Source organism: Coregonus clupeaformis, chromosome 17, assembly GCF_020615455.1.
Source record: "Coregonus clupeaformis isolate EN_2021a chromosome 17, ASM2061545v1, whole genome shotgun sequence".
Classification (NCBI taxonomy): domain Eukaryota; kingdom Metazoa; phylum Chordata; class Actinopteri; order Salmoniformes; family Salmonidae; genus Coregonus; species Coregonus clupeaformis.
The window spans coordinates 1,135,350-1,147,239 of NC_059208.1; the positions used below are offsets into that span (position 1 = coordinate 1,135,350).

The 11,890-nt window shown below is 43.4% G+C and overlaps 1 protein-coding gene across 1 annotated transcript in view; it reads right to left on the reverse strand.

Moving 5' to 3' along the window:
- Positions 1 to 10,131, reverse strand: part of LOC121543203 (neuronal acetylcholine receptor subunit beta-2) — a 28,072-nt gene extending 17,941 nt beyond the window's left edge. The window contains exon 1 of the mRNA XM_041852927.2: positions 9,806 to 10,131. Within this exon, the coding sequence (XP_041708861.2) occupies positions 9,806 to 9,851 (46 nt within the window). The 5' untranslated portion in view covers positions 9,852 to 10,131. The remainder of the gene's footprint in view (positions 1 to 9,805) is intronic.
- Between the last annotated feature and the right edge of the window lie 1,759 nt (positions 10,132 to 11,890).

Consider the following 11,890-nt stretch of genomic DNA (forward strand, 5'->3'; position numbering starts at 1 on the left):
CTCTCACAGACACAGACCATTTAGACTGAGGAGGATATACACTATACGGCCTGCTAACCAGTAATAGGTCGTATCTCACTGTAACTAACATCATTTGCATTGGGCAATGTCACTACAGCCTGATTTGAGACTTATTGTAACATTACTGCCCGTAAAATCAGGAGCTGTGATATGACTCAGGCCAAGCTTTCTTTGAGTGTAGCGAGAAATTGTATTTTGTCTCACTATTACTGCTAGTTGGCTGGCATTGACAGTAGCTTTGGCACTGTTGGAGCTAGAAACACAAGCATTTCGCTACACCCACAATAACATCTACTAAATATGTGTATGTGACCAATAACATTTTATTTGATAAAAATGTTAAATAATAATATAGGGCAGAATCCTAACTTGCACTTACAGTGAGGGAAAAAAGTATTTGATCCCCTGCTGATTTTGTACGTTTGCCCACTGACAAAGAAATTATCAGTCTATAATTTTAATGGCAGGTTTATTTGAACAGTGAGAGACAGAATAACAACAAAAAAATCCAGAAAAACGCATGTCAAAAATGTTATAAATTGATTTGCATTTTAATGAGGGAAATAAGTATTTGACCCCCTCTCAATCAGAAAGATTTCTGGCTCCCAGGCGTCTTTTATACAGGTAACGAGCTGAGATTAGGAGCACACTCTTAAAGGGACTGCTCCTAATCTCAGCTTGTTACCTGTATAAAAGACACCTGTCCACAGACGCAATCAATCAATTAGATTCCAAACTCTCCGCCATGGCCAAGAAGAAAGAGCTCTTCAAGGATGTCAGGGACAAGATTGTAGACCTACACAAGGCTGGAATGGGCTACAAGACCATCGCCAAGCAGCTTGGTGAGAAGGTGACAACAGTTGGTGCGATTATTCGCAAATGGAAGAATCACAAAATAACTGTCAATATCCCTCGGCCTGGGGCTCCATGCAAGATCTCACCTCGTGGAGTTGCAATGATCATGAGAACGGTGAGGAATCAGCCCAGAACTACACGGGAGGATCTTGTCAATGATCTCAAGGCATCTGGGACCATAGTCACCAAGAAAACAATTAGTAACACACTACGCCGTGAAGGACTGAAATCCTGCAGCGCCCGCAAGGTCCCCCTGCTCAAGAAAGCACATATACAGGGTCGTCTGAAGTTTGCCAATGAACATCTGAATGATTCAGAGGAGAACTGGGTGAAAGTGTTGTGGTCAGATGAGACCAAAATCGAACTCTTTGGCATCAACTCAACTCGCTGTGTTTGGAGGAGGAGGAATGCTGCCAATTACCCCAAGAACACCATCCCCACCGTCAAACATGGAGGTGGAAACATTATGCTTTGGGGGTGTTTTTCTGCTAAGGGGACAGGACAACTTCACCGCATCAAAGGGACGATGGACGGGGCCATGTACCGTCAAATCTTGGGTGAGAACCTCCTTCCCTCAGCCAGGGCATTGAAAATGGGTCGTGGATGGGTATTCCAGCATGACAATGACCCAAAACACACGGCCAAGGCAACAAAGGAGTGGCTCAAGAAGAAGCACATTAAGGTCCTGGAGTGGCCTAGCCAGTCTCCAGACCTTAATCCCATAGAAAATCTGTGGAGGGAGCTGAAGGTTCGAGTTGCCAAATGTCAGCCTCGAAACCTTAATGGCTTGTAGAAGATCTGCAAAGAGGAGTGGGACAAAATCCCTCCTGAGATGTGTGCAAACCTGGTGGCCAACTACAAGAAACGTCTGACCTCTGTGATTGCCAACAAGGGTTTTTCCACCAAGTACTAAGTCATGTTTTGCAGAGGGGTCAAATACTTATTTCCCTCATTAAAATGCAAGTCAATTTATAACATTTTTGACATGCGTTTTCTGGATTTTTTTGTTATTATTCTGTCTCTCACTGTTCAAATAAACCTACCATTAAAATGATAGACTGATCATGTCTTTGTCAGTGGGCAAATGTACAAAATCAGCAGGGGATCAAATACTTTTTCCCCTCACTGTAGTTTGAATGTTAATGGAAATCTCCTCTTGACATCAATGCTCTACAAATTAACTTATAAATTGTTCGACGCGTTCATGTTTTCCCCATATATTTAGTAAGTTATTACTCTAAGATGTACATACAGATGTTCTATCTTAATTTGACCAGTTTCTCACAGCAGGAAAATAATCCTGCAGCAGCAGGAAATGTGAATTATTATGTTGATAATAATTAATGGACATTTTTGTAGGGGTTGATATATTTTTCATTAGGGTAAATCAAGTCTGACATTTTAAAGTGGAAATTACAAACTTTAGAGGCCTTTTTAAACATTGAATACATAGAAGTTTGCATTTCCTGCTGCATAGGAAAACAGAATGATCAAATTAAGATAGAACATCTGTATTGATGTCCTTCCCATCTTGCCAGTATAGTCACAAGTACTTACTGTGCGCATTCACATGACTAAGCATGTATGGAGGAAATATGTTTGGTGGTTATTGGTGCAAGTCTCCTGAGTGGCGCAGTGGCCTAAGGCACTGCATCGCAGTGCTAGCTTTGCCACTAGAGATCCTGGTTCGAATCCAGGCTCTGTTGTAGCCGGCCGTGACCGGGAGACCCATGGGGCGGCGCACAATTGGGCCAGCGTCGTCCAGGGTAGGGGAGGGAATGGCTGGCAGGGATGTAGCTCAGTTGGTAGAGCATGGCATTTGCAACGCCAGGGTTGTGGCTTTGATTCCCACGGGGGGCCAGTATGAAAAATGAAAAAAAATTATGCACTCACTAACTGTAAGTCGCTCTGGATAAGAGTGTCTACTAAAATGTAAATGTAAGTCAGGTTCATATTTAAATGGCGTAATTTAAACTACCCATTTGCAGTCTTCCAAGTGGATGCAATGTTCAGGTGCACATGAACCCTCGCTAGGCCTGCAGTACTGTTACTTATGAAATGTATATTCATTCATTAAAAGTGTTCCCGCTTTGAGTTTAAGCCAGGAATGTTTAAGATGTTTATTTAGATAGGATATTTATACTGAACAAAAATAAAAATGCATCAAGTGTTGGTCCCATGTTTCATGAGCTGAAATAAAATATCCCAGAAATGTTCCATACATACAAAAAGCTTATTTCTCTCAAATGTTGACACCCGATCCTGCTGCCTCCTGCTACTTACTGCCCTTAAGGCTTCTTCAACATCTGCTCCCTATGACAACAGAACTACTCCATCCCTCAATGAAACTTGAACCATTTTCCTGAAAGCATTCAAGGACAAAAGCTGAAATTAAGAGTCTTAACTTTGAGACGCCTCATCTATTAAACCTCAGTGCTCTCTCCCCCTCTCCCCCTCTCCCCCTCTCTCCAGAGTAATACTAATCTCCTTTAGGTGTGCTTATACCATACACATCTGGCTGTTACACACATTCTCTCTCTCTCTCTCTCTCTCTCTCTCTCTCTCTCTCTCTCTCTCTCTCTCTCTCTCTCTCTCTCTCTCTCTCTCTCTCTCTCTCTCTCTCTCTCTCTCTCTCTCTCTCTCTCTCTCTCTCTCTCTCTCTCTCTCTCTCTCTCTCTCTCTCTCTCTCTCTCTCTCTCTCTCTCTCTCTCTCTCTCTCTCTCTCTCTCTCTCTCTCTCTCTCTCTCTCTCTCTCTCTCTCTCTCTCTCTCTCTCTCTCTCTCTCTCTCTCTCTCTCTCTCTCTCTCTCTCTCTCTCTCTCTCTCTCTCTCTCTCTCTCTCTCTCTCTCTCTCTCTCTCTCTCTCTCTCTCTCTCTCTCTCTCTCTCTCTCTCTCTCTCTCTCTCTCTCTCTCTCTCTCTCTCTCTCTCTCTCTCTCTCTCTCTCTCTCTCTCTCTCTCTCTCTCTCTCTCTCTCTCTCTCTCTCTCTCTCTCTCTCTCTCTCTCTCTCTCTCTCTCTCTCTCTCTCTCTCTCTCTCTCTCTCTCTCTCTCTCTCTCTCTCTCTCTCTCTCTCTCTCTCTCTCTCCCAAAGAGATCAGTCAGTGACAGCCTGAGCAGAGAACATACAGTGAGATGACAGTCCTAGCCAGTACAGTAACAGTTCAATAATGATAGGGGAATCACTGCTGGTGAGGGCTGACTCTGAAATGCAAGTAAATGCGCAAACCAGCTGTAAATAATGTTCACTAATATATTAATTGCACGTTGCTACGCTAAACAAATCATTAGCATGTAGCTAGCTGGCTAGCTAGCTAGCGAGCAGAAGTTCAATGATGATGAGAGACAAGAACTTCAACAATAATGATTTGATAAATAATGTATGAATAGGCAAAAAACTGCTGATTGTCAAGTCAATAATATAATGTTAACGTTAGTTATGGAGGATAAATAGGCTAACGACGTTAGATAAGCACACAATGAGGCTTATATTAACCCCTGCTGTACCAAACCAAATGCTAGGCAAGAAGCATGGCGAAATAATGTTGTTTACTTTTTTAATTTGGGCTATGACAGTCTATTACAAATCAGTCTGGCAGTACTTTTGACAGTATTTCAATCTGAAGACAGTATGGTTTGAAGTGAATGAGATGCATCAGAAAGGCATTGGGAAGTTGAGAAGATCATCAGGTCATAATTGTGTATGATATTCTGTTGATGAAGTTCTTGTTCCCTCAGTCTGATTTAGTACCTGGTCTTGTCCACTCTGTTCTAATGAGTCCTGCGCGGCATGTGGCCATTGTAGAGGGGAACAGAATAGACATACGTGTTCCTGCAAGTATTATTTTTCAGCGATGGGGTCATAACATTTTGTATCTTAAACAGTTGAAAAGATAGAGACACATTTGTAGGAAGAAAACAGATACCGCTCTGTTTATTACAACCGTATCTAGCGGCTAATGGAGGTTACTGACGTTACCCCGGTTCTATGAACCAAGCGCAATTTTATTTATTTCAGAGTTTCTCTCGCGACCCCATTTTCAAACCCCAGGTTTGGGAAACGCTGGCCTACACACTGAGACAACAACTAGAGCCATAATCATACTACTACCAGGTAAGGGAGATTTTTCTGAAAGGTGTTGAAATGTGTGTTAAGACTGTGTGTGTGTGTGAGTGAGTGAGTGAGTGAGTGAGTGAGTGAGTGAGTGAGTGAGTGAGTGAGTGAGTGAGTGAGTGAGTGAGTGAGTGAGTGAGTGTGTGTGTGTGTGTGTGTGTGTGTGTGTGTGTGCCTGTGCGCATTCATGTGTGTGTTTGCGAGTGTTCTAGAGATGGTAAGGGGTTATGTATGCATGATTCCTTTACGTGTGTCTGGGTAGAATAATGTATGCATATCTGCATATTCATGTACGCATGTGTGTGTTGCCGTGTGCTCTCCTTGCTTGTATGAATTTGTGAAAAGCATGTAATATGAATGTAATATGTATGTAATGCATGTAATACGTATGTATGTATATAACATCCAGCAGTTGATGACAGACACTTGATCCACAGCACACCTAAATGACTGTTCGCATTCTTCACCCTTTTGTTCCATGTGACTTGGAACTGTCTGTCTGTGGACCAAATGACAGGATACGATACAGTTTAGTTTTGCATGTTAGTTATGTACTCTGCATGACGAGGCAACTCCTTTCTCTTGTGTTTAATAATTTATGTTACTTTTACACCATATTGATATATAACGTATGCTCCACTCTCAAGATTAACCTTTGAGTGATGCCAAGGCGGTGGCTGCTATGAAGGAAGCAGCTGCGGACCAGAAGACTGCAGCATTGGTCCACACCTGCCCTGTCTGTCAGGTGAGTAGTATTGGTTGGTACTGTATGTGTCTTTAGGTTCCTCTCCATGTGTAGGCTATTGGACTGGCCTGTGTGGTCCAGTCTTTCATATGTGTAGTAGTTTGTTGCATCGTATTGCTTAGTTTATCATTTGTATCATAAATCTAAGCTACAGATTGTTAACTTCCTTCATTTTGCAGTTGACCTTTACACTGAACAAAAATATAAAACGCAACATGCAACAATTTCAAAAATTTTACTCAATTACAGTTAATATAAGGAAATCAGTCAATTGAAATAAATAAATTAGGCCCTAATCTATGGATTTCACATGACTGGGAGTACAGATAAGCATATGTTGGTCACAGACACCTTTAAAAAAAGGTAGGGGTGTAGATTTAAAAAACAGTCGGTATCTGGTGTGACCACGTTTTGCATCATGCAGCATGACACATCTCCTTTGCATAGAGTTGATCAGGCTGTTGATTGTGGTCTGTGGAATGTTGTCCCACTCCTCTTCAATGGCTGTGTGAAGTTGCTGGATATTGGCTGGAACTGGAGCACGCTGTAGTACACGTAAATTCAGAGCATCCCAAACATGCTCAATAGGTGACATGTCTGATGAGTATCCAGGCCATTTTCAGCTTCCAGGAATTGTGTACAGATCCTCGCGACATGGGGCTGAGCATTATCATGCTGAAACATGAGGTGATGGCGGCAATTGAATTGGCATGGCAATGGGCCTCAGGATCTCGTTACGGTATCTCTGTGCATTCCAATTCCCATCGATAAAATGCAATTGTGTTCGTTGTCCATAGCTTATGCCTGCCCATACCATAACCCCACCGACACCATGGGGCACTCTGTTCACAACGTTGACATCAACAAACCGCTCGCCCACACGATGCCATACACACTGTCTGCCATCTGCCCGACAGTTGAAACCATGATTCATCCATGAAGAGCACACTTCTCCAGCGTACCAGTGGCCATCGAAGGCCTACTGAATTTCGTTTACGACACCAAATTGCAGTTAGGTCAAGACCCTGGTAAGGACGACAAGCATGCAGATGAGCTTCCCTGAGACGGTTTCTGGTAGTTTGTGAAGAAATTCTTCGGTTGCACAAACCCACAGTTTCATAAGCTATCCGGGTGGCTGGTCTCAGACGATCCCGCAGGTGAAGAAGCCGGATGTGGAGGTCCTGGTTGGCATGATCACACGAGGTCTGTGGTTGTGAGGCCGGTTGGATGTACTGCCAAATTCTCTAAAACGACGTTGGAGGCGGCTTATGGTAGAGAAATTAACATTTAATTATCTGGCAACAGCTCTGGTGGACATTCCTGCAGTCAGCATGCCAATTGCACAGTCCCTCAAAACTTGAGACATCTGTGGCATTGTGTTGTGTGACAAAACTGTACATTGTAGAGTGCCTTTTATTGTCTGCCTGTGTAATGATCATGCTGTGTAATCAGCTTCTTAATCAGCAAAGGAGAAATGCTCACTAATAGGGATGCAAACAAATTTGAGCACAACATTTGAGAGAAATAAGCTTTTTGTGAGTATGGAAAATTTCTGGGATCTTTTATTTCAGCTCATGAAACATGGGAGACGTGTACTCCGAGCATGTGCATGTGCATGTGCTGACCAACTGGCGAGTGTCTTCACTGACATTTTCAACATGTCCCTGACAGAGTCTGTAATACCAACATGTTTCAAGCAGACCACCATAGTCCCTGTACCCAAGGACACTAAGATAACCTGCCTAAATGACTACCGACCCGTAGCACTCACGTCTGTAGCCATGAAGTGCTTTCAAAGGCTGGTCATGGCTCACATCAACACCATTATCCCAGAAACCCTAGACCCACTCCAATTTGCATACCGCCCCAACAGATCCACAGATGATGCAATCTCTATTGCACTCCACACTGCCCTTTCCCAACTGGACAAGAGGAACACCTACGTGAGAATGCTATTCATTGACTACAGCTCAGCGCATCAACACCATAGTGCCCTCAAAGCTCATCACTAAGCTAAGGATCCTGGGACTAAACACCTCCCTCTGCAACTGGATCCTGGACTTCCTGACGGGCCGCCCCCAGGTGGTAAGGGTAGGTCACAACACGTCTGCCATGCTGATCCTCAACACGGGGGCCCCTCAGGGGTGCGTGCTCAGTCCCCTCCTGTACTCCCTGTTCACCCATGACTGCATGGCCAGGCACGACTCTAACATCATCATTAAGTTTGCCAATGACACAACAGTGGTAGGCCTGATCACCGACAACGATGAGACAGCCTATAGGGAGGAGGTCAGAGACCTGGCCGTATGGTGCCAGGATAACAACCTCTCCCTCAACGTGATCAAGACAAAGGAGATGATTGTGGACTTCAGGAAAAAAAAGAGGACTGAGCACGCCCCTCAAGCTTCCTGCCATCCAGGACCTCTATACCAGGCGGTGTCAGAGGAAGGCCCTAAACAAGCCACCCTAATCATAGACTGTTCTCTCTGCTACCGCACGGCAAGCGGTACCGGAGCGCCATGTCTAGGTCCAAAAGGCTTCTCAACAGCTTCTACCCCCAAGCCATAAGACTCCTGAACAGCTAATCATGGCTACCCGGACTATTTGCACTGCCCCCCCCCATCCCCCTCTTTTACCCTGCTGCTACTCTGTGTATTATTTATGCATAGTCACTTTAACTCTACCCACATGTACATATTACCTCAATTACCTCGACTAGCCGGTGCCCCCGCACATTGACTCTGTACCGGTATCCCCCTGTATATATAGCCTCCCTACTGCTATTTTATTTTACTGCTGCTCTTTAGCTATTTGCTTTTATTTTTTATTTTTCTTAATTAACACTTTTTTCTTTTACATTTTTCTTTTAAAAAACTGCATTGTTGGTTAAGGGCTTGTAAGTAGCATTTCACTGTAATGTCTACACCTGTTGTATTCGGCGCATGTGGCAAATAACATTTGATTTGATTTGAATTGTGTAGAGTGTGGGGGTATGTGTGTGTGCCATGTGAGTGCTTATACTTGTCCTATTTCAGTACAAGTCTATATTGGCATATGTGTGAATTTTATTTATTTTTTGCATATCCCAACTCTTTCTGAGACACCCTCGGAGAGTGGAGTCACGGCCAGGGTCTGCCATTATCAACGGTGACCCTGGTGCAATTAGGGTTAAGTGCCTTGCTCAAGGGCACATCAACAGATTTTTTACCTTGTCGGTTCGGTTCGAACTAGCAACCTTTCAGTTACTGGCCCAACGCTCTAACCGCTAGGCTACCTGCCACCACGTGTGCGTAGTGTGTGTGTGTGTGTGTGTGTGTGTGTGTGTGTGTGTGTGTGTGTGTGTGTGTGTGTGTGTGTGTGTGTGTGTGTGTGTGTGTGTGTGTGTGTGTGTGAAAATCAATCATACCTCTGACCTTGGATCCCCACACTAGGGTGATAATGTTACTTGATCTGCCTACTGTAAGCCAGGCCAGCTATACAGTGACACATAATCTTCCATTATCAGTCATGTAACATCATTATAATGGCTAAGAAATATAGACTAAAAGGCTATGTTGATGGGAAAAAATTTGGCTTCTCTTAATAGATAGGGAGACAGATCCACTACACAGTAATGGGGACTGATCAACGCGTCTTTAATCGTAGGAGGGGAACTAACCTTCTCCATTGTATTGTATTCTACAATATATGAATGCATACCATAAAGATCAATAGTCTTCCACGTTGCCTTCAGTAATGTTGTCATAAAAGATCACCCCAGTTGAGCGCATAACGTAATGCAGTTATGATGTATAATTTCTCCCCAACATCATCATTCCGTTGTAGCCTAGTACGTACACAGCCGTTATGAGAACGATGGTGACACAGCAATGAAACAGTCATTATCTCTCTATTGTCTTCCCCTTTCCATTTATCCAACCATCCCTCCCTCAAAGCATCCTTCCATTAAATCTATAGAAGACTAATGTATGGTGTTTTCAGCCCCGTGGTCGTACAGAGAAGAGCCACACAAAAGCGCATCATTCCCAGCTCCAGCGAGCCATTAAAACCACCTCGACAGACAACTTACTCACCTCTCACAATGGCGAGGAGGCACAGCAGCAGCGTCCAAGCGCCCATCACTGCTCAGATGCGTGCGTGTGTGTGCACTCCGAACCAAAAGGTGCTCACTCGAACAGCGAACGCCTCCGGAACACACGCAGTGTTCTTTTCTTGATATTCCGTTATTAATTCTTCACTCGGTACCTGGCATGCTAACATCAGCTCTTGTCAGTCCAGACATAGTTTTCTTCGTGTCTAAAATCTCCAGGTATACTTGGGAGCAGAGCCGAGCGGGATTGGCTGTTCGTGTTGTGCTAACAGCCTGGTCTCATAGACTAGACGTAATGTAGTAAATGTAAATGTAACTCCGGGAAACTCAAAATAGTATGATTTGTTACATTTGGTATGGTTACATAAGACAGAAGGTTACTTAAGGCAAAAACTAAAGTAATGTGGTTGGTCGGGATGGATTGGTGGGCATATAACGTGAAAGTATAGCAACCCAAAAGTTGCCTTTCGAATCTCATCATGGACAACTTTAGAATTTTAGCTAATTAGCAACTTTGCAACTACTTGCTACATTTGATCTACTTTGCAACTACTTAGCATGTCAGCTAACCCTTTCCCTAACTCCTAACCTTAACCCTAACCCTAAACCCTATCCTAGGAAATGTTAGCCACCTAGCTAATGTTAGTGAAAATTAAATTGGAATTCGTAACATATTGTACGAATTGCAATTTGTATGATATCATATGATTTACAATTCGTAACAAATCACATGAAATAGATGATGGACATACACAAATTAATACATACCATACGAAATGTAACATATCATACTTATTGGAGTGTTTTGTATTACATTTACTATGTTACGTCTACCCCTGAGTCCAGGTTGGTGCTAAACAGCAGATGAGCTAGAAAAGCAAGGGAGGGTGAGGAGGAGGTGGGGAGGATGGGGGTACCCCAGTTTCCCATCACTTGGAAGCATGCGCTGTCATTTCATTTCGCACAATAGCCTAGGTTGATATTGAGGGGGAAATTAAAATGACTGTTGACCTAAAATAGCAAAACGCTGTTCAACTGTGATGCCAACAATTAGGCCATGTGTCTGACTCTGCCTGTCTCCCTAAATGTTGCAAATAGGCATCGGGTTTGAATAGACGGATTTATCAAACCTTTTGAAAATTAGGCCTCAGTAAAAGGGTCATATTTCCATCCACTCAACATGACCAACTGACATTTTGACAGAGTCTGTCTGTAGTCTAGTAGTCTGTTTGTGGTCCAGTAGTATGTCTGGTCCAGTAGTCTGTCTGTGGTCCAGTAGTCTGTCTGTGGTCCAGTAGTATGTCTGTTGTCCAGTAGTCTTTCTGTGGTCCAGTAGTATGTATGTTGTCCAGTAGTCTGTCTGTGGTCCAGTAGTCTGTCTGGTCAAGTAGTCTGTTTTTGGACTAGTAGTCTGTCTGTGGTCCAGTAGTCTTTCTGTGGTCCAGTAGTCTGTCTGTGGTCCAGTAGTATGTCTGGTCCAATAGTCTGTCTGTGGTCCAGTAGTCTGTCTGTGGTCCAGTAGTTTTTCTATGGTCTAGTAGTCTGTCTGTGGTCCAATACTCTTTTATTTTTATTTATTTTTCTCCTTTATTTAACCAGGTAAGCCAGTTGAGAACAAGTTCTAATTTACAACTGCGACCTGGCCAAAATAAAGCAAAGCAGTGCGATAAAAACAACAACACAGAGTTACATATGGGGTAAAACAAAACATAAAGTCAAAAATACCACAGAAAATATATATACAGTGTGTGCAACTGTAGCAAGGTATGGAGGTAAGGCAATAAATTGGCCATAGTGCAAAATAATTACAATTTAGTATTAACACTGGAATGATAGATGTGCAAGAGATGATGTGCAAATAGAGATACTGGGGTGCAAATTAGCAAAATATGGGGATGAGGTAGTTGAGTGGGCTAATTTCAGAAGGGCTGTGTACAGGTGCAGTGATCGGTAAGGTGCTCTGACAACTGATGCTTAAAGTTAGTGAGGGAGATAAGAGTCTCCAGCTTCAGAGATTTTTGCAGTTCGTTCCAGTCATTGGCAGCAGAGAACTGGAAGGAATGGCGGC